General features: G+C 40.6%; 1 protein-coding gene across 14 annotated transcripts in view; it reads left to right on the top strand.

The window, feature by feature from the left end:
• Positions 1–24,298, top strand: part of DTNA (dystrobrevin alpha) — a 359,099-nt gene that overhangs the window by 320,162 nt on the left and 14,639 nt on the right. For 10 of the 14 annotated variants that reach the window (XM_044292987.1, XM_044292990.1, XM_044292994.1 and 7 more), the window contains 7 exons: positions 1,425–1,512; positions 3,930–4,021; positions 5,168–5,281; positions 10,853–10,949; positions 11,285–11,305; positions 14,068–14,227; positions 17,128–17,217. In XM_044292987.1, the coding sequence (XP_044148922.1) occupies positions 1,425–1,512; positions 3,930–4,021; positions 5,168–5,281; positions 10,853–10,949; positions 11,285–11,305; positions 14,068–14,227; positions 17,128–17,217 (662 nt within the window). The remainder of the gene's footprint in view (positions 1–1,424; positions 1,513–3,929; positions 4,022–5,167; positions 5,282–10,852; positions 10,950–11,284; positions 11,306–14,067; positions 14,228–17,127; positions 17,218–24,298) is intronic. The other 4 variants (XM_044292989.1, XM_044292991.1, XM_044292995.1 and 1 more) reach the window with 1 other exon arrangement.

Here is a 24,298-nt window from a genome sequence, read left to right as displayed (position 1 = left end):
GGCCCCCAAAATAAAATTTATAGGTGGGCCCTAGGCGCCTCAGTCCGACACTGTCAGTAGTAATAAGTCAGAGAAGCTGTTTTTATGTATGTATGTGTGTATGTATGTATATATATATATATATATATATCTATGTATATATATATATTTATATATAGTATTTATTTTTCTTGATGTCTCGCTAGTCATCTGAAACTGGCTGTGTTTAATATTTTTGTCCGATAGTCGGACAAAAGTTCTTTCAAAGATAGATTGTTTGTGAACTAAAGATCTTTCTTTGAAATATCATTTTTTAGAAAGACTTTTCATCTATTGGCCAGTTTAACTGAACATGTATGACCAATTTGAACAACTGTTACAGCCAATATGGACTGCAATGTGTATGGCCGTGTCTGTGAAACAATCGTTTAACTGCTGTTCAACCTTTAAACAGCTTCAATCTAATGTGTATATGTATGGCTACATTTAGTCCTACATGGGCATGTATGTAGTTCCACTATTTGCTTTTTATTTGATAAATCCGATAGGTAGTCGAAATTGTATATGCTTTTTAATATTTACCTTTCTGATGGTCTAGTGGCCCAATGAAAATGCATATAATCATTAACAAGAAGTGTTTGACTACATTTTATGATCAGAGCATCATGGAGTGTTTTGAAAAGTCATAGGTTTAATTTCTAAGAGCAGAACAAAGTAGTCATCACCGTCCAATTAAGAATGAACCTGCTGCACAATGTACTCTCATTGTTCACATTGTCAAGTCTGAACTACTGGGTATATGATACATACAAACCCATAGGGCTGCCTGCTACTATACTGTACTGTACTATAAAATTATATTTATTATCATGCTGTGTTTGTATAGACTATTATACAGTCCCACAGAACAAATTGCACTAAATGCTTTATAAACCGGTAATTATATTTTAAAGGGATGTTCTAAGATTTTGATACTGATGACCTATCCTTTGGACAGATCATCAGTATCTGATCGGTGGGGGTCCGAAACCCGGGACACCCGCCGATCAGCTGTTTGAGAAGGCACCGGCGCTCTGTGCTTACCAAGCACAGCGCCGTACATTGTATAGAGGCTGTGATTGGTATTGCGCTCAGCCCTGTTGAAGTGAATGGGGTAGAGTGTGATACCAAGCTGCGACACTGGTGCCTTCTCAAACAGCTGATCAATGGGGGTCTGACAGAGGATAGGTCCTCAGTATAAAAATCTTGGAAAACCTCTTTAACAATCTCCTTAATAAATCTCAGTTTTTTGTCTGGAGCACATTTCAGTTGACATTACTCTTTGTTGCAGTGGAATTATCATGAATGTGGAAGTGCCATTCACTTTTTTTTATTATATAGTAAGTTTTAAGGTGTAAAATATTTATTTTGCTCATTTTCTTCCTCTGCTAAATTTCTTTGTACAGAATGCTTGACAGTCCCAGCCGCCTAGATGAAGAACATAGATTGATCGCCAGATATGCAGCGAGGCTGGCAGCCGAGACCACTTCATCAGTAAGTACATTTCTTCTAGAATAGGAACATGAAAAAGTTACATTACTGTTAGGACTTTCTTTGTGTGCTTCTTTTGTTTTTATAGTTTTCAATATCTATTTTTACAGTAATTTTATATAATTATAATATATAATACTTTTACAGTATTTTTACATTATTTATATTTTGAATGACTGTAGCAGTCTCAGTGTGAACCTTTAGGTTCTACCATATCCATTGTGATAGTGGAGTATATGCTAGGACCAGATGGAAGTGCTGTTAATAAAAAATATTTCAGGCTTGAGCTTGGGATGATGTCTTTCCCTATTAAAGGGGTTTTCCGGGCTTTTACGATTGATGACTGTCCTCGGGATAGGTCATCAGTAACAGATCGGGGGGGGGGGGGGGGTGTCTGACACCCGACAGCTCATGCAGTGTGCACGTGCCGTCCCCCTTCTCTCTTTCTATCCACTGCTGCAGTCTATGGTCTTTGCAGAGGCTTCAGATGGGGATTTGTCCCATGCCCAAGCCTGAATTATTTTTATTGACAGTGACTTCTGTCTGGTCCTAGTGGACTTGGACATCCCAATAAGATACTACAATGTAGCAATCATACTTACACCTTTTGAATATATTGCATTTTTTTTATTTCCCAACTAATGTAAGATCTTTCAGTTACTAGAATTTTATAATCCATGACCCCCTCAACCTAGCCGCTTTCTGTTCAGTTGTCACATCAGACAGGACACCATAGGGGGTAGAATTGTATATCTGTGAAAACCAAGTTGTCTTAATGATTTCAAGTTGACATGACAGTTGGTTGCTGCTGTGAGTCTGATACTAGAGGAGGACGGCAGATCTGCTTTGTTGGGTTCAAATGAAACCTGCGGGGAAGAATAGAATGGTTTCGTTACCTGACCTGAAATATAATTCAAATAAAAACTAGAATACGTAAACACATCTCAGATGTACCGCATTACAGGACTCGCAATGTTTCAGCAGCCAGTTTACACTTTGCGTTAATTCATAAAGGTGATACAACAGCATTGACAGTACAAGGAATTACTGCGCCCATAAGGGGTCGAGATCATAGGAGAAAGCTCCTCAACTTGTTCCCCCACAGGTCTAAATAAAAGGCATGACCTCATTTTGCAATATTGCTGACACATTTTTCCTGCACTAAGTGAAAAAGGTTTTTCATGTATGTTTTAATTATAGGCTTTTTGGAATTTCTATTAATGAGAACCATGTGTTCAGATTTTAATTTGCTTTCTACTCCGATCATGTGACGCCGTAATCCTCAGGGATAGGTGGAATGGGGGTATATAGGAAACGACTAGTTTTTAGTTATGCATGTCATAAGAAAGGACAAAAATACAAGGGTCCGAAACGCGTAGACCGACTATCCTGCATTTGTTGTTGGAATTTTTTAACCGCTTGAAATAAAGAATCCTTTGTTATAAAGAGCTGGATCCCACACTTCTTTTCATTTGCAAGGATTATTGTCTGAAATAAAGCGGTATCTACACTGAAATGTATATGTAATCTATATCAAGAGTGACAATTCATGAAATTGAAGGTTGGTCTTTTTGGAAGCAGCGGTTGGTAATTTACTTAAAGGGGTATTCCTATCTTAAAGGGGTTATCCTCAAGATAGGTCATCAATATCTGATCAGTGGTATGGTCCAACACCGAGCACTACCAGCGATCAGCTGTTTGAAGAGGCCGGGGTGCTCACAGCATACCAAGCACAGTGCCGTCCATTGTATAGTATCTGTGCTTGGTTTTGCAGGCCAGGCCTGTACACTTGAATGGGACTAAGCTGCATCTGGGCCATGTAACCAAGGAACATTGTGTCAGTGGCTTACTCATCAGAGCGCTGTGGTCTCTTCAAACAGCTGGTTGGGAATGCCAGAAGTCAGACCCCCATTGATCAGATATTGATGACCTGTGCTGAGGGTAGGTCATCAATATTCAATTCCTGGTAACGCCCTTTAAAGGACTTATCCCTAAATAATACTACAGAGATGAAACCAGCACCTTTGGGGGTAATAGGCAAGCACAGCCAACTCTCCATTCAGCTCAATGTACCGTAGTCCATCTAGAAAGTGATGGTCCCATAGACAGGACCCACACCTATCAAATCCTGATGACATACACTGCTTCTGTTCTATAAATGCGTAAAATGGGAATGCCCCTTTAACATCTGCACAGAGTTTTATTACTTTGGTGTGTAAGCGTATATTTTGGTGCTGATGGTCACATGCAGAGGAAACAGTATTTCTTGAAGCAGAACAGCTTGAGACAAAAACGTTGCTCTTTTTCTCTCCATTCAGCACATCCTGCAGTCGATTGTCTATTCCCCCACTGGGTGTCATTGTGAGGTTTATGCGGGATTCTGGAGGGAGTCTTGATAAGAATGTCTTGTTTTATTACAGCAGAGTCAGCAGAGAGGCCCAGACATCTCCTTTACGATCGATGCCAATAAGCAGCAGCGACAGCTTATTGCAGAGCTGGAAAATAAGAACAGGTACAGTGTGTGCCATTTGTGGAAGGTTTATGGCTTCTTTTGGGGACGCTCCGAGTACAGTCATTACACGGCAGGGTAATGTTACCTGTAGTGAAGATCTTGATAGTTTGGGAATGCCTCCAGGCTCCATATCACACAGTTGTTAGTAATTCAGGCCAGCGTATTTACATAGGTTCTGTTCACCTCCTACTACCTTGGACATGGGTATGTAATCTTACTACTGTCATTATTATTAAAAATAGCAGTTATAATGATAAAAGTCTGCATTGCCAGTGCATGATTGCTGATTTTGTTTAGGGGGAGAGCCACCGTTGTAAATTAAAGGGGTTTTCTGGGATTTTGATATTGATGACCTATCCTCAGCATAGGTCATCAATATCAGATCAGCGGGGGCCTGACTTCCAGCACCCCCTCCGGTCAGCTGTTTGAGGAGACCGTGGTGCTGTGAATACCGAGGCCTCCTAGCACCTTACTAAGCACAGCTCCCCCCATTGGATAGCGGTTGTGCTTGGTATTGCAGCTCAAACACATTCACTTGAATGGGATTGAGCTGCGCCTAGGCCAGTGATGGCAAACCTGTTACAGAGCAGGTGCCCAAACTGTAACCCAAAACCCTCATATTTATCGCAAAGTGCCAACACAGCAATTTAACCTGAATACTACAGTCCAATATAGTATATATTCCATGTACTTTATCATTCAGCAATAATAGCCTGCCTACATTCAGTGCGCTGCCTGTGCTGTTCATAGTGCGCCCTGCGCTGATGAATGGCAGGAAAAGTCTAGGGCATATTGGTACACCATAGACTTTTTTTCCACGGTGTGGGTGCCCACAGAGAGGGCTCTGAGTGCAGCCTCTGGCACCCGTGCCATAGGTTCGCCATCACTGGCCTAGGCTATGTGACTGATGAACATGATGTCACAGGCCAAGGAAGAGGCCACAGCGTTCACCCCTTTGACTATAATGAGACACTTCCGGTTCCAGGTAAGAGTGCAGACAAAAACCAGTGCATGCAGCATTTTTTGGATGGCCGAAATCCGCCAGGTATCATTAGTCAATGAGGTCCAGAGGTGAGCAGCAGATGTGAATGCAAATGTGAAACTAGTGTACATCACAGTAACTGTTTGTCCTCAATTTGTTTTTAGAGAAATATTGCAGGAAATACAGAGGCTGAGAATTGAACATGAACAGGCCTCTCAGCCCACACCAGAAAAAGCACAACAGAACCCCACTTTACTGGCAGAACTCCGACTGCTCAGGTAACAAAAGATGAACTCCATCACAGCTTGGCTACAGAACAGCATTATTAAGCAGACTCTTTACATACTGTCCCCATCCATACAGTTATTAGTGATCCCGCAGAACAGTCCTCTTGACAGCAGGGTTGTCTTTTAGGGCAAACGTCAAACAAAAAAGACCAAACTGTGACATAGTGCATCAACTATGGAGAGCAAACAATTTAAAGTATTGCCACATATTGTTCTATTTGTCCTTCTTTACATATTTTTCTTTTAGCACTTTGGAGCACATTTGTTTTTGTACTGAAAGTGTATTTATTCTCTCTGCTAAAAACACAGGACTTAGCTTATATGTGTGTAACTACACGAAAGACTATCTGACCAAAGACTCTAAATGAGAAGGTTGCATATCTAAAAAGAGATCTATGAAAGTATTGGACATTTTACAACAATATGGCAAATTATCAGGGATGACTGTTTGCAGAAACTCTTGTTCCCTATAACTGTCCTGTCCATGAAACGAGCAAACACTTGTTCATCAGGTCATCATCAGCACCTAAAATCACAGTTTTTGTGCCGCACATCTCCCTCTGTAAACTGCGATCTCCCAGGAAGAATAAAACTGTATGGGTACAAGCTGCCGCTGTAGCAATTTCTAATCCCCATGCAGAGAAGATGATTGCTGCATATATAAATGCACCCCTCATCTCCCTGATGATCAGGCAATTCCCGATAATTGCATGCTAAATCAGTTCGTGTAAAAAACCTTAGGAGCTCATGCACATGACCGTATGTATTTTGAAGTCCGCAAAACACAGATACGCAAAAAATACGGATGATGTCTGTGTGCATTCTGTATTTTAGCTGGCCCCTAATAGAACAGTACTATACTTGTCCGTTATGCAGACAATAATAGGACGTATTCTTTTGCGGAATAGACATACGGAAACGGAATGCACACAGAGTAATTTCATTTTTTTTTGTGGACACGTTGAAATGAATGGTTCTGCATACAGTCAGCAAAAAAAAACAAAAAACGGAACGGACACAGAAAGAATACATGTTTGTGTGCACGAGCCCTAAGATTGACCAAAAAAGTAATTTCATACCATCCTGTACGATATGTACATGGATGTAATATTAGGGAAAGGCAAACTGAAGACCATGGTGAGCGGCAGCTACAAGTGAATAAATAAACAGCATCATTTACCAGCCAGGAATATGTATTTTGCTTACCAAGAACTTTCCTGAAAGACATTATACCTCTGTGCAGTCTAATCCGTTAGTCTGATTATTTTCCAAAATTACAAATACTAGAAGAGATGTTATAAAGAAGGAAGTATAGACATCAGAATCCGGCCACAAGCAGGGTTCGTTCGAAGTCTGTAACCAAGGAGAAGTTTTTTTAAACCAAGAATATTTGTAAACATTTTTTTTAAGTTAAGCTTTTGAGCAATAAAATGGTTGCAAAAGTGCACTTAGCCTTAAATTGGTGGGGGTTCAAACTGGGACCTTCCTTCATTAATTGAACTGAGCCTCATAAAACATGCACCTCAGCTGTGCTGTGTGTTATATGCTAAAGGCCTGTGAAATATAAGAGTATTATAGACCTGTAGTGATCAGCTCTTCACCTTGTAGCCCTAGCCTTAGTTTCCATGTTCAGTTTTTATGCCATTTTTAAAGGCAGGAACAGATCATAAGCAGAGGCCACGTTCAAAGGAAAGACTCCTATATTTGATTCCACACCTGGCTTTAGCTTCAAAAACTGCAGCAAAAAAATGTTAATGTGGTGGAGACCCAGTCCACCTGCAGCTCTGTTCTACCTGCACAGTTGTGTGGTATTGGTCGCCATAGGAAGGTGGTGTTATGGCTGCATGTAGTAGTCGCTTCATGGAAACTAAGCCTTAAAAGGGGTTGGCCACTTTATATTAATATTTTCAAATATGGAAACAGCACTATAATCGGCTTACTAATATATTCTTATCAGGGCATCTGTATCATAGTCCCCCACTGTCCAGTGCCTACCCATGGTGTAGTACTACAAAAGGGGCCAACTCCTTTAGGTTGGGTTTATACATTCAGGTTTTCTGGTTTTCAGGTTTTGGAGGTCCTAACCAGGAGTAAATTCAGAAAAGAAGAGACGTTGTATATCTGTCCTTTATACTTTTTCTCCTTTGACGATCCCCTCCTGATTTTGGCTTCCAAAACTGCATCAGGAAACCTGAACGTGTGATCGTACCCTTATACTTACTCTCGCTTTATGAGCCACACTTGGTTTTGGCTTCAAAAACAGGATCAAAATGCCTAAACCAAGAAACCCAGCCTTAGTTTACGGCCACACATTTAGATTTAGGCCTCATGCACACGACCGTTGTTTTGGTCCGCATCCGAGCCGCAGTCTTTGCGGCTTGGATGCGGACCCATTTACTTTAATGGAGCCGCAAAAGATGTGGACAGCACTCCGTGTGCTGTTCGCATCCGTTGCTCCGTGGTCCGCCAAAAAATTATAACCTGTCCTATTCTTGTCCATTTTGCAGACAAGACTAGGCAGTTATATCAATGGCTGTCCGTGCCGTTCCGCAAATTGCGGAATGCATACGGATACCATCTGTGTTTTGCGGATCCGCAATTTGCGGACCGCAAAACACACAACGGTCGTGTGCATGAGGCCTTACTGATGCAGTTTTGAAGCCAAAACCAGGTAGGGATAAAAATAAAGACGAGATGTAGTATCTGTCAATTATACTTTCTCTCCTTTTATGATCCACTCCTGATTTTGGTGTAAAAAAAACGTGAACATGTGGCAGCCCCCACAAGCTCGTGTCCAAACCACTCTCAGGTGGGTCTGATCTGCTTATCGGGGCAGTGGTATGTGACGGTGGGAACATGGCAACAAAATTGTGATTCTGAGTGAAAAGGATTTTCTTAGCATTAAATTATAGTTAAGCCTCATTCACACTTCAGTGTTTGGTCAGTGATTTCCATCAGTGATTGTGAGCCAAAACCAGGATTAGATTGGAGCCTCCACAGACAAGGTATAAGAGAAAGATCTGCGCCTGTTCTGTGTTTTGAGCCGCACCTGGTTTTGGCTCAAAAATCACTGATTGAAATCACTGACCGAACACTGATGTGTAAATGAGCCCTTAGGTAAAACACGGATACCAGCCCATGTCTGTTCCGCAATTTGCGTACCGCACATGCCGCCGCTATCATAGAAAATGCCTATTCTTGTCTGCAATTGCGGACAAGAATAGGACATGTTCTATTTTTTTTTTTTTTTTGTGGGACTGCGGCATGGAACTACAGATGTGGACAGCACACGCTGTGCTGTCCACATCTTTTGCTACCCCATAAAAATGAATGGGTTCGCACCCATTCCATAGAATTGCAGAACAGATGCGGACTCATTCATACGGCCATCTGAATGAGCCCTTAGTCTGAGAGTTTCTAGGTGGGCTGTGCATGACAATCTAAGACACTCTCCAGAAACGGGATAATACATTTAAAGCATACTAATAAGCAGGCAAACTACAAGCTAGTGAATAAAGCTTAATTACTGGTCTTGTGATGAGTACTATGAGAGAACAGCAACTTTATCAAAGATACAGGCTGTGCTGAATAAAGAATGAGAGACTCCAATCAGCAGAAGTATTTGGCAAGAGACTAAATGCTGGAATGTACCAACGCCCGGACATAGCAATGCTTCACTGGGGAAAAAAATCCTACTTACTATGGTCCAAGTTTGAGATTTAAATGGTTATTTCCAGCATGATACAAAAGCTCTCCCTTGGCCTTTAAATGGTTAAAAAAATATAGGCACTTCTACTCCCCTGGCTGTTCCCCTGCACTGCTGATTCTGCACGGAGTATCATTTCCTGCTGTGTTGAGACAGGAGCAGGAGGTGGAATGCACTGGAGACCCTGCCAGCATGGGGGATTAGCAAGGCGAGTATTAGCTTCCTTGCCATTTTCATGTCATGGGAGAACTTTATAGGAAATACCCCTATAAGTTTGAAATACAAGGGTTTCTGTAAAGAGACAAACAGGAGAGAAATTGATACCACCTAGTATCAATCAGGCAGTGAAATATGAAGGTAGTAATATCCGATTCTGGGGAAGTTTTGCCTGCTATGTGAAGTTACCGTAACTCAAATTGACTAGGTCCAGATAAAGGAAAAGTAGTGCTGAATTCTTTTACTCCACATGATCCCCTTGGGAATAGCATTGATTCTGCAGCAGGATAATGACCTAAAACACACACCAAAATTCTGGAAGAACTACATGAAGTCCAAATAAGTCACCGGACCTCAACCCTATTGATCATGTGTGGAGGCACTAGAAGAGGGACAATGCAGAGCATTCATTAACATCTCCGGAACATTTTTCAGTCTTGCTGAAATCACATAGCTCATTCCGTTTTGCACTCCCTTGTTGATTCCAATTTACACGCAGATGAAACGCTGATAATTTAATTTGTACTTTTGCATTATGAAAAGAATACACAATGGAGGCATTTCTACTAGCGGTCTCTGAGGTTTTGGACCTGAGCAGTTTCTGCCGTCATTTATATAATTCACATCTGCAGACACTGGGGGGTCATTTATTAGCCGTATTTCTGGTCCAGATTGCTTGGCAAAGGTTAGTTGCGCTGCAATCTGTGACTTTTCCCTGCTCACGGCAAGTCTAAAAAAGTTGGCGTGGTGAGGACGGGCCAGGAGGCCCATCTTATTCATCATTTTCTAGGCCTGTTTTAGACGTAGAAAATGGTCTAAATGTAAACCAGCAAGGAAGCTGGTTAACATTTACACTGGCGGCCGACGCCTCATTAGTTATAATGGCTCGTTTTGTCTGGGGAGCAATCGTCAGGAGAAATAAAATCGCTGCCGTCCTATTAGTACACACAAAACCTGTTCTAATCACACAGCAGGACAAGTTACTTCACAACACTGAGCTAAAGATCTGCCTCCTCCTCCTCTCTGTTCTGCTTGTCAGGGATTATGGTCCTGAATACAGCTGATAAGATCTTCAGCTGAATCTTTGCTGGAATGGAGTTTATGAGGAGACATGATGTACAGAGGACGGACAGGACAGACTGTGGTAATGTGGGGCTGTGGTAACGGAGACTGCATAGAAGTGCTGCTTCTCATTACTACACCCCCACCACTTCTCTGTACTTCATGTCTCCTCATGAACTTCATTCCTACAGAGATGCAGCTGAAGATCTTATCAGCTATAGTCAGGATCATAATCCCTGACAAGCAGAGCAGAGAGGAGGATGAGGCAGCTCTTTAGCTCAGTGTTGTGACGTAACTTGTCCTGCTGTGATTAGGACAGGTTTTGTGTGTACTAATAGGACGGCGGCCATTTTATTTCTCCTAATGATTGCTCCCCAGACAAAATGAGCCATTATAACTAATGAAAGGTATTTGAGAATATATTTATAATAAAGTAATATTTAACTATTTTTATTTTCTTTATTCCCGGAGAACCCCTTTAAGGTAAAGGGACAAGAGGGTTTTAAATGATGGGGCTGATTGCAGTTAATCATGATTGATGTATCAGGAGCTCTGATCTGATTCGTGTCATCCTTCAGACAGCGAAAAGATGAACTTGAGCAGAGGATGTCCGCCTTACAAGAAAGCAGGAGGGAGCTGATGGTACAGCTCGAAGGGCTCATGAAACTTTTAAAGGTGAGGGATAGAAGTCAAATTTTACAGTTTGTTATAGTAGAATGAATCAAGGGGTTGTATAAAACATGACTCCTTTTCTTAAGAACCCCACCTAGCCATGGTTTGTGTTTGAGATCGCAGCCCAGCTTCATCAGGCATGAATGGGGCTGAACTTAAACACCAGACACAACCTGTGGACATGTGTGTCCCTGTTTTTGGGAGAAAGCAGCAATGTTTTTCTAACCCCTTTATACTGATGCCTGTAAGTCTGTATTTGCAGCCTCCTATAGTTTGGGGAGCCTCAGGCGTATTAATGATCCTTCATGTTTTGTTTTCTGTGTATGAACATTTTACAGGAACAAGAGCTGAGACATGCAGTAAGTCCTCCCGTATACTGCCATTGTTGGTTGCACGTTTTGGCTGTATTGGTGTGATGTGAAATATGGAATCAGGATTAACAAGCAACTAACACACAGTTTTAACAATTACTATAAAATAGAAAAGATGAAAACGAGGCGGCACCGCTCAGTGCCTCTCTGTTTAAATCGCGGGCTCTCCGTGTATCCTATCAATACAGCAATGTGGTGCTCAGTCCATGTATATGAACAACGTGGAATCCAGGTAAGTAGATAAAAGAAAGTAGACGTAGTAGTATTCTTGACATATGCTTAATACAAATCGGATGTATGGCCATTCCGTATTTGGTGTAGGAACAGTCCGCCCCAGCCCTAATGCATACAGTACATCCGGTTTGTATAAGCATGTCAAGAATAAAGGAATGAACCCCGCAGCGGTGAGCGCCGTCTACTTTCTTTTATCTACTTACCTGGATTCCACAGTTTTAACAATGTTTTAGAATTTATATATCTGAGATATCCTAAAAGGAGCCTGTCACCAGGAAATTCACTGTTAATCCAGACACAATGCCTTGTAGGGCTAGCTCAGCTAAATGTAATGATATCTTTCACCTAGTGATCTGTTGCTTCATTATGCAGAAAAAGTACTTTCAATCTGTATTCCAGAAAGTGGCCAAGCCCTTTAACATGTTTCACCTGTAAAAAACTGCAGCCACATGGCAGTTTTTCCGAAGCTAAACTTTTTTCGTGGTCAGAGAGCATTTGTAGATTGATATCTTGTGTACGATACGTTGTGTGCATACATAATCTATATTTACCTGCATCACAAGTGTCTGACATTTTTGTCTCTAGAGTTCTTATTATTGCCCCATTTTAATGTATTCATTATAAAAGTAAATACGTGTGAGACGCATTTTTTTAAATTGTTCTTTGACCTTATTTCTGTTGTTTTGAGCGCTTACATTTGCATATACTTATATGCACTCCATTCTCTCTGGGTGTTCTTAGTTGTCATTTATATATATATATATATATATATATATATATATATATAGCGAGTATGCACTAGACCACACCATCATTGGGTAAATTGTAACGGGTAATATTTGTGGGCAATCTGCAATATAATAAGCATGTAGCACATTTAATATTCTTCATTTTGCTATAAAGGGGTTGTGCAGGAAATATATATTGATGACCTGTCCTCATGATGGGTCATCAATATCAGATCAGAAGGGGCCTGACACCGTGCACCCCCTGCTGATCAGCTCGATGCGAGCACTGCTTCCTTTTCATTACACTGTCCGTCGTCTTAGAAGTGCAGTGTTATTACAATTGTGTATCTGTAATTACACTATGGCTCCGCTGCAAGGGAGACGACGTGTAGTGTAATGAAGAGGAAACAGCATTCAGATGGAGCAACGCCTCCTCTTCAAACAGCTGACGGAACCCCTGACGATCCCATATTGATGACCTATCCTGACAATAAGTCATCAATCTATGTAGCCTGCACAACCCCCTTTAAATCCACACAGATGTTTTCTGCTCCATGTAAATAGGTTTTTTGGAAACTCCACTGACACGTGTTACACTGGACTTGTGTTGTGGATTTTCAATACAAAATTTGCACCAAAATCAGCAAAAAAAATTACCATGTCTTTACATACAGGTTTTAACAACAGTTTTTAGCCAGTGCCCATTGCTGCATGTGTTTGCACATTACAGATATGTAACGTGCAAATATCATATTTCTATGAGATAATAATCAAGTAGTGATGATGGGAAACCAAGACCTAAATAGTGTGGGACTGATGGTGCACAGTTGATAACAAGGCATCTCGCTGGTTCAGAGGTCGTACTTGCGCATGCCGGTACTTACATGTGAAATACGTAGTAATGCTTCTTGTTAACCATTATTTAATACCCGATCAGAGCTTACAGTATGACACGTTACCTGCATGACTTGTTCTGACTGTGATTTCACAGCGTTTTGCTTAATTTCCATCAATTGCCAAGCAGAAAAATCTTTGTTTTGAGGCCAGTTTATATGTACTAATTGCTATAAGACAGGATGTTCCAGAGTTCTCGGACATTCTTGGTACAGTTTGGATGATACAATAATACATTCTATTTTCTTCTGTGTTGTGTTCAGTTATATTTGTCTCTGAAACTGGGTAACATCTATTATGGATTGTTTTGCTGAATATTAGACCCCTGAGGTGACAATGCCTAGATGAGCCGATTGCGAAGTTACAGATGTAGTAGAGTTAACACACATGCTTTATGAGACGTGTTATCTAAGCTAAATGCTTTACGCAAACACCTTCAATTGCTTTTCAGTGGCTTTTGTTTAAAGATAACGCAATGAGTTAAGAAATTTGAGTTAAAGGGATATTCCCATCACATACAATGGGGGCATATCGCTAGGATATGTCCCCATTCTTCCACCTCTGGGACCCGCATCTACGAGGAGAACGGAGCAGTGAGAGCCATGGCTGGTCCGTCCACCACCAAGCGCTACTCCCATACAAGTGAATGGGAGCGCACGCGCGGCCCCTGCTCCCATTCATTTCTGTGCGCCCTCCATTCATTTCCCCACTCCACTCTGGTTGTAGGTGCGGGTCCCAGAGGTGGGGCATATCCTAGCAATATGCCCCCATTGTGTGTGATGGTAAAACCCCTTTAAGAGTTTGTGCGTTAACCCTGCTACATCTGTATAGCACACATAACGATACACATGCTTTGTCATATATACATTGTCTTACTGATTGTTTGTTTTATAGTCTCAGGGGGCAGGCTCTCCTCGCTCTTCTCCCAGTCATACCATCAGCAGACCTATCCCAATGCCTATAAGATCTGCATCAGCTTGCTCAACCCCAACACACACTCCTCAGGACTCTCTTACAGGGGTTGGTGGAGATGTGCAAGAAGCATTTGCTCAGAGTAAGTCATAAAAGAGAATGATTAGCCTTGTAGTGCTGCATAGTGTGTTTGCAAACCAATAGGGCTCCACTCACTTTTGTCACTTTTGATGAAATGGCCAGCAAAAATGCCAATGTTTCTTTAAAGAGTACATGTTATTTCATTTTTTTTCATAAACTAAGGCCTCTTTCACACGGGCGTCACGTTTTTTGCCCAGATAAGATGCGGGTGCGTTGTGGGAAAATGCGCGCGAGTGCAAAACATTGTAATGCGTTTTGCACGCGCGTGAGAAAAATCAGCATGTTTGGTACCCAAACCCGAACTTCTTCACAGAAGTTCGGGTTTGGGTTAGGTGTTCTGTAGATTGTATTATTTTCCTTTATAACATGGTTATAAGGGAAAATAATATCATTCTTAATACAGAATTCATAGTACAATAGGGCTGGAGGGGTAAAAAAAAATTTAACTCACCTTAATCCACTTGTTTGCGCAGCCGGCTTCTCTTCTGTCTTCTTTCTTCAGGACCTGGGTAAAGGACCTGTGGTGACGTCACTGCGCTCATCACATGGTCCATCACATGATCTTTTACCATGGTGATGGATCATGTGATGGGCCATGTGATGAGTGCAGTGACATCATCACAGGTCCTTTACCCAGGTCCTGAAGAAAGAAGACAGAAGAGATGCCGGCTGCGCGAACAAGTGGATTAAGGTGAGTTAAATTATTTTAAATTTTTTTTAACCCCTCCAGCCCTATTGTACTATGCATTCTGTATTAACCATGTTATAAGGGAAAATAATAATAGTCGGGTCTCCATCCCGATCGTCTCCTAGCAACCGTGCGTGAAAATCGCACCGCATCCACACTTGCTTGCGGATGCTTGCGATTTTCACACAGTCCCATTAACCTCTATGGGGCCTGCGTTGGGTGAAAAACGCACAAAATAGAGCTTGCTGCGATTTTCATACAGCGCACAAGTGATGCGTGAAAATCACTGCTCATGTGCACAGCCCCATAGAAATAAATGGGTCCGGATTCAGTGCGGGTGCAATGCGTTCACCTCACGCATCGCACCCTCGCGGAAAACTCGCCCGTGTGAAAGGGGCCTAATAGTACAAGCAAAGATAAGATTTTTGTCTTGCTCCCCAGCCCCTACATTGATCATTCGCTTTCAGTTTACTGCTAAAATCCATCTTCAGTCAAGACAGTTGACTGAGAGATCAGATTACAGGTGCAGCCCTTAGAAATCTATGGAGAGGTTAGGTGAACTAGGAGGGAGGATTTGTTACTGAGAGACAGGCAGCGAGACAACATGCTGCTGCTTCTGTCTTACCCCAGTGCTAAATTCACTGCTATTATGCTTTGCTGTGTCCTCCATGCTGCTGCTGCCGAGGGTGTGCTACAGAGGGATAGGGAAGCAGGATCTCTTCTTTGGTCTGTGTGCAGTATAATGGAGACATCATAGCAGATGTTCTCTATCTCTCTTGGTGATGAACTCAGGGAAAACTGACAAAATGGAGCTTGTAGAGGGGAAAACTTGTGATGAATGCAGGATTTAGATCATCTAATGGCCGAATGCAGTATTAATTACCATGTACACACACACATGCATATTCTGAAAAGTCACCTGAATTGACAGGTACACTTAAAGTAGAAGAAAAATAATGACCATGCCTGCTGGGACCATAATATTTTTTTTTAACTAGCTTTCCCCTATGCATGCTGAATATTTAGTCTGCAGTTCTCCCAGATCTAGTGGGTAGAAACTAGCCGCATCCACTGCTCAAAGAAAGCAGAAGCGAATCTGATTCCCAGGATCATGGAGGACATTATAGATTGGTACTGACCTGTATGGGTGTGAGTTAAGCACATGGGCCAAGATATAAACTTCCTATTTAGCTACAGCAGTCTCTTTGTCTGTGTCTGTCTCTTCTGCTTCCCTCAGCTCCTGCTCACTCCCTTCCCCTCTCCTCTCCATAGACTTGTATTGAAATTTGTAATATGATTCTTCTGTGAGCTGCTCCTGTCCTGGACAGATTCAAATCAAATTTTAAAGAGGGAAGCATTTAGAAAAGGGAGGAGAGGAGAGGTAAACAGCTGCTAAAATGAGAACTAGACATTTGTCTGTGATAAGACATATTACAAAGTTTTTATTATGGTCGCTTGTACTAATGATTTATGAAAAATTGTGTGAAACATTAGTGGCCATTTAAATACCCGGGGAAGGGCAGCCAAAGACTTGGGCAGGTTTGGATGCACATACTGGCTCTTTGTGCCAGAGAGAGCATGTGCACCCTAAGAGCAAAGATGTCATCATTGAAGAGACTTCAGAGGGACAGTGTGAAGTGGGGCATATCCACCAGCACATCAGTGGCTGTGCAGGAGATGTCAGGAGTATGGCCCGTCAGGTTCTCTTTAAAAGGGTTTTCTAAGATTTTATAACTGATGACCTATTCTGTGAATAGGTTATCAGTATCTGATTAGTGGGGATCCCAGATGTCAAACCCCCACAATCTGCTGTTTGAGAAGGCACCCTCACTCCTGTGAGCGCCGCTACCTTCTCCATGCTCACCAAGCACAGCACTGTACATTGTACAGCGGCTGTGCTTTGTATCACGCTCGGCCTCATTCACTTCTATGGAGCTGTGCTGCAAGTGACCGGTGGCCTAGGAGAAGCTGTGAGAAGGCTGTGGCGCTGAGCACCGATGCCTTCTCAAACAGCTGATCGGCGGGGGATAGGTAATCATATATAAAGACTCGGAAAAACCCTTTAAGTACACAATCCCTAGAGCTAGTTACTTTAAGTGGGAAGCCAATTAACATAAAATTGAGTGGTACAGAAGTTTTATTGATAACTCAATGAGCTTACCCTCTGCTTTAGGTATCAATCTCTTGTGTCTTTATTGCTTTGATCTTTTTAGGTGCAAGAAGAAATCTGCGGAACGATTTGTTGGTGGCGGCTGATTCCATAACCAACACTATGTCTTCTCTAGTGAAGGAGCTCAAGTCAGGTAAAAATAATTGCATTGAGCATCCTCTTTTATTTCTTGGACAGAAGAGTATACATGATTTCCACATGTAGAGAGTAGTGTAACGTTGTGCACATTTGGGTATTGGGCAGCACACAGAGGTGTTTGATTTAGGCTCTGATTGCTAAGGTTTATCTATGGTGTAAAATATTTAAACTGCAATTATTTAACCAAAATGATATATATTTTTATCTGCTTGAGGAGGAAGGAATTTGAGGATTAAAAGGAAGGAATTTTCGGAGAGGCTATCAATATCAGATTTTTGGAGGTCTGACTCTCTGCACCTCCAACATCAGCTGTTGGACGAAGCTGCAGTATTTAGGTGTCTAAATTGTTTACCCAGGGACACCATACACTTGCTCGATACCCAGGGTCACCTGTAAGGTTACAAGATTTTTTTTTCTTCTTTTTAACGAAAGAAAGAAAAGCTAGGAATTGTAACATCAGTTTTATTTAATGTCAAGTTTGTATATATCCGATGTATCTTAATTTTACGTCTTTAGTGAAGACAATTTAGCGGCTGACTGAGAGATCAGGTTATAGCTGCAGCCCATAGAAGTCTATAGAGGAGTCAGGATGATTAGGAGGGAGGAGCTGCTAGAGAGAGGCAGAGAGACACAAGGAGACATTGCTGCAGAATCCAGTGAATTGTCTATCTGGATTCACAGCTACACGGTTCATTACTGCTGTACTATGTCCTCCATGCTGCTGCTGCATCTGCTTTACTATATATTGGATGCTTAAAATAACTTGTAAGGTTTTCTTGCAAACCTTTCAGTAAAGGCTTTTATTTGGTAGGTGTGTTATAAGTACATACTTTTCTGAGGCAAGCGATGCTATGTCAGTAGTTGTTTCCAGCAGAAAAGATAAACAGTGGCATTTTAACGCTTCTGCTTTACAAATTACTATGTTTATATCACTTTGATAATTCAAGCAAAAAGGACAAATATGCAAAATGCACAGGTGACAGCTGTACTAGCAAACATGTATAATTCTTGCTTAAAAAGCATTATAAAATACAAAATAAGGGTACTTTCACACTTGCGGCAGAAGATTCCGGCAGGCAGTTCTGTCACCGGAACTGCCTGCCGGATCCGGCAATCCAGATGCAAATAGATGGCATTTGCGGATCCGGCTGCCAAATGCATTGAAAAACGGATCCGGTATTTATTTATTTTTCACAGATTTAAAAGGTCTGCGCATACGCAGACCGGATCCGCAATGTAGCAATTTTAATGCCGTATACAGTACTAATACATTTCAATAGAAATCATTGCCGGATCCGGAATTCCGGCAAGTGTTCAGGATTTTTGGCCGGAGAGAAAAATACAGCATGCTGCAGTATTTTCTCCGGCCAAAAAACGTAAGAGGGACTGAACTGATGCATACTGAACAGAATGCTCTCAATTCAGAATGCATTAGGATAAAACTGATCACTTTTTTTCCGGTATTGAGCCCCTAGGACGGAACTCAATACCGGAAAAGAAAAACACTAGTGTGAAAGTACCCTTACACAAAGAAATCATGAGAAATATCACCAATAAGTGCTCATAATTCACTAAAGATTGGAAGGTTGTTCAGTAAGTTTTTGGAATGGTTACAAAACTATTTTCCAATTATTCAGGGATCATTCACATGTGAACAGTTTATATAAAAAAAAAAAACATGGTGCTAAAAAGGAAATATTATTTTGATGATATTCTTATTGAGTGATTTGTGTTGATACAGTAGGCCAATGATTGTGCTTATTGTAGAATTGTATGTATTACTGTTTTGTCTTATTTCACTACTATTATAAGGAATCAAACATTAAACATCTTCATGGCAAACCTGTTATGTGACGTTTCACTTAATCGTTTATTAAAATTCTAAATATATATATACACAGTATATATGCATATCCCCTGTATTACACTTTTTTTTTTAGCAAGAAATGTATGATATGATGTATATGGTATGGTAGTGATGGTGACACATGCCCATGACCTCTTTCTTAATCATTAGGCAAAACCAGGTCATGGAGCGAACTGTGTGACTTTGTAATCACAAGCCTTGCTGTCAGTGCTGTTTGATCAATGCAGGGCAGGAAGAAAGGTGAAAGGAACAAGCATATCACACTTAGTTTTCCATGAAGGAGATAAGACACATTGTACATGGTTAGAGCCTGGGAAGATGTGTAAACCACTTCGCTCCCATACATTACCTTAGACCACTAGCAAAGCATACATTAAGCTGCCCACTACCCTAAACCAGATAAGCAGGTACTACCCCTTCATTACTTGACACCACCAGTGAAATGCTCATTACTATTCTCCACTAGGCCACAAGGAAAGCAAGCTTTAAACCATTTACCACTGTATCCCACCATGGAGGAAAATAACCCTCAACCTCCCTAGACCACCTGGGATAGTACCAATTCATTTTTGTCTATCCCAGATCATAAGGGAAGCAGACAGTAAAGAGACTCTGTCACCAGGATCAGCCCTATAAAACCAGGCATACTGCCTGGTAGGGCCCATCATACTGATTAAAACAATATCTTTCTTTTGTCTGTATACAAAACAGCTGCAGAGATATCTGCACTTTTAATAATATGCAAATGAGCAAGTTTGTGCACCCCCTGTGCTTTGCACACTTCCCCCTCCCCTTGACTGACAGGGCTATACATCAGCATGCTGAGGGCAGAGCTGTGCCCTAGCATCTACATATCATATACTCTATGTACTATAGCTTTACTACATTGAGAGATGTTCAGAAAGCTAATGTACATATTACTGCTTTATTCACAAGTGCAATATATTATTATAAAGACACTAGTAAATATGTGTTATCTTCTAAACATAGAAAAAACATGCATCTCCATGTGGTAATGTTATGGCTTGGCTTGGTTTTGCATGTAGAGATCTCAGGTTTGAATCTTGGGAGAGACTTCAATGTTTTTTTTTTCTTCCACATTTAACCAATAATAAGGGTCCATTCACACGTCAGTATTTTTCTATATCCCGGTCCGTTTTTTGCAGATCCGTTGTTCCTGAAAATATTTCCGTATGTCATCCGTTTTTTGCGGATCCATTGACTTTGTATTGTACCAGAATCCGATTTTGCGGATAATAATAGGACAAGTTTTATATTTTTTCGGACATGCGGAACGGAACAACGTAAACGGACAGCACACATTGTGCTGTCAATTTTTTTTCAGGACCCATTGAAAATGAATGGGTACGCAACTGGTCCGGATCTGTTCCGCAAAAAACGGAACAGATCTGGAAAGAAACAACGGACGTGTGAATGGACCCTAAGTCTGTATCCTTATCATAACAAGAATAATGTTTTTAGGCTTAAAAAGCTAATAAATATTACTGTTTTCTTTGTAATCATATATTGTGCCTGTGAATAAACCAGTTTTGGGTTTCTAAGTAAGAAAAAAACACTATTCTTAATATAGTAAGGCCTTTTTAATTATTATATGATTATACTTTAATAAAAGTCTATATACTGTATTATGTATTATAGTTTAAATGAGAGAGGAAAAAAAAAAACGAAAAAGTTTATGTAAGGGTACTTTCACACTAGCGTTATTCTTTTCCGGCACCGAGTTCCGTCAAAAGGGCTCAATGCCGGAAAAGAACTGATCAGTTTTATCCCAATGCATTCTGAATGGAGAGTAATCTGTTCAGGATGCATCAGGATGTCTTCAGTTCAGTCTTTTTGACCAATCAGGCAAAAGATAAAACCGCAGCATGCTACGGTTTTATCTCCGGCCAAAAAAACTGGACTTGCCTAAATGCCAGATCCAGCATTTTTTTCCATAGGAATGTATTAGAGCTGGATCTGGCATTCAAAATACTGGAATGCTGGATTAGTGCGCAGACCGGAAAAAAGGTTAAAAAAAAAGTAAATACCGGATCCATTTTTCCAGATCCGGCATTTCAATGCATTTTTCTGACTGATCAGGATCCTGATCAGTCTTACAAATGCCAACAGTTGGCATACATTTTTCCCGATCCGGCAGGCAGTTCCGGCAACGGAACTGCTTGCCGGATCACTCTGCCGAAAGTGTGAAAGTAGCCTAAGTCTCTCCTAGGACTTGAACTTAAGTGGTTTACCTTGCATGTAGACATCCTATTACTAAGCTATAAGATCACCACATAGCTTATAAGCATAGAAAAAACATGCTTCTCTAACACATATTACTGGTGCTTTTATGATCATATATTGTGCTTGTGAATAAAGCAGATATAAATATTTTTATTATTATTATTTATTATTAAAGCACCATTCATCCCATAGCGCTGTACATATGAAAAGAAGTATACATACATAATACACACAATTGCACTAAGCATCAACAAGACGGGTTACAGACTGGTACCGAAGGGGAGAGGGCCTACAATCTATATGGTATGTGAGGAGGACACAGTAGAAGAGGGTAAGGTTGGTCATGGCGGTATAGAGGCAGCAGGGTCACTGGTTGTAGGCTTGTCTGAAGAAGTGGGTCTTTAGGTTTCTTTTGAAGGATTCCACTGTAGGTGAGAGTCTGATATGTTGGGGTAGCGAGTTCCAGAGTATGGGGGATGCACGGGAGAAATCTTGGATTTATTATATATATTAGCTTTCTTAGCATATCTTAATGTGGTAAAGAAACATAGAATGTATCGGCAGATAAGAACCATTTGGCCCATCTAGTCTGCCCAATATACTGAATACTATGAATAGCCCTGGCCCTATCTTATATGAAGGATGGCCTTATGCCTATCCCATGCATGCTTAAACTCCTCCACTGTATTTGCAGCTACCACTTCTGCAGGAAGGCTATTCTATGCATCCACTACTCTCTCAGTAAAGTAATACTTCCTGATATTACTTTAAAACCTTTGCCCCTCTAATTTAAAACTATGTCCTCTTGTAGCAGTTTTTCTTCTTTTAAATATTCTCTCCTCTTTTACCTTGTTGATTCCCTTTATGTAAGGTCCTATACAAGCTATACATGTTAAGGTCCTGTAATCTTTCCTGGTAATTTTATCTTGCAATCCATGTACTAGTTTAGTAGCTCTTCTCTGTACTCTCTCTAAAGTATCAATATCCTTCTGGAGATATGGTCTCCAGTACTGCGCACAATACTCCAAATGAGGTCTCACTAGTGCTCTGTAAAGCGGCATAAGCACCTCCCTCTTTCTACTGGTAATTCCTCTCCCTATACACCCAAGCATTCTGCTAGCATTTCCTGCTGCTCTATGACATTGTCTGCCTACCTTTAAGTCTTCTGAAATAATGATCCCTAAATCCCTTTCCTCAGATACTGAGGTTAGGACTGTATCACTGATTTTATATTCTGCTCTTGGGTTTTTATGCCCCAGGTGCATTATCTTGCACTTATCAACATAAAATTTTAGTTGCCAGATTTTTGACCATTCCTCTAGTTTTCCTAAATCCTTTTCCATTTGGTGTATCCCTCCAGAAACATCAACCCTGTTACAAATCTTTGTGTCATCAGCAAAAAGACACACCTTACCATCGAGGCCTTCTGCAATTTCGCTGATAAAGATAGTAAACAATATAGGTCCTAGAACAGATCCCTGAGGTACCCCACTGGTAACAAGACCTTGGTCTGAATATACTCCATTGACTACAATCCTCTGTTGCCTGTCCGTCAGCCACTGCCTAATCCATTCAACAATATGGGAGTCCAAGCCCAAAGACTGCACTTTATTGATAAGCCTTCTGTGTGGGACAGTATCAAAAGCCTTACTAAAGTCTAGATAAGCGATGTCTACTGCACCTCCACCATCTATTATTTTAGTCACCCAATCAAAAAAAAATCTATAAAATTTGTTTGACATGATCTCCCTGAAGTAAACCCATGCTGTTTTTCATCTTTCAATCCATGGGATTTTAGATGTTCCACAATCCTTTCCTTAACCCTTTCATGACCAAGGGTCATTGATGCCCCAGTGTCCAGGTCAAATTTTATAAATCTGACATGCGTCACTTTATATGGTAATAGCTTCGGAACACTTTTATTTATCCAAGCCATTCTGAGATTGTTTTCTCGTGACACATTCTACTTCATGATAGTCATAAATTTGAGTCAATATATTTCAACTTTATTTATGAAAAAATCCCAAATTTACCCAAAAGTTTGAAAAATTCTCAATTTTCAAAATTTCAATTTCTCTGTTTTTAAAACAGAAAGAGATTCCTCATAAAACATTTATTACTTAACATTCCCCATATGTCTACTTTATGTTGGCATCATTTTGGAAAGGTCATGTTATTTTTTTAGGACATTAGAAGTTTAGAAGCAATTCTAGAAATTTTTAAGAAAACTTTTTAAGGACCAGTTCAGATCTGAAGTCACTTTGTGGGGCTTACATAGTGGATACCCCCATAAACGACCCCATTGTAGAAACTACACCCCTCAAGTTACTCACAACTTTACTAACTTTGTTAACCCTTTAGGTGTTCCACAAGAATTAAAGGAAAATGGAGAATACATTTCTAAATTTCACTTTTTTGGCAGATTTTCCATTTTATTACATTTTTTTCTTTAACACATTGAGGGTTAACAGCCAAACAAAACTCAATATTTATTACCCTGATTCTGCGGTTTACAGAAACACCCCACATTTGATCGTAAACTGATGTAAGGGCGCACGGCAGGTCGCAGAAGAAAAGGAGCGCCGTATGGTTTTTGGTGTTCTGAGAGCTATAGTTTTTTTTTGTTTGAGCGATTTTCTTATGTAGGGTCTCATTTTTTGCGGGATGAGGTGACTTTTATTGGTACAATTTTGTGGAACATACGCCTTTTTGATCGCTCGGTGATGCACTTTTTGTGGTGTAAGGTGACAAAAATGGCTTTTTTTACACAGTTTTTATTTTTTATGGTGTTTATCGTATGGGGTCGATCATGTGATATATTTATAAAGACTGTCGTTACGGACGCGGTGATACCTAATGTGTATTTTTTTTTTTCTTTTTTTTTCATAGGAAAAGGCAATTTATTTTACATTACATTTTTATTTATTTATTTTTACGTTTATTATTTTCACTTTTTTTTTTTATC

Source organism: Bufo gargarizans, chromosome 5, assembly GCF_014858855.1.
Source record: "Bufo gargarizans isolate SCDJY-AF-19 chromosome 5, ASM1485885v1, whole genome shotgun sequence".
Taxonomy (NCBI): Eukaryota; Metazoa; Chordata; class Amphibia; order Anura; family Bufonidae; genus Bufo; species Bufo gargarizans.
Note: the sequence above shows the minus strand (reverse complement) of the source record. Positions and strands in the feature narration are given on the sequence as shown.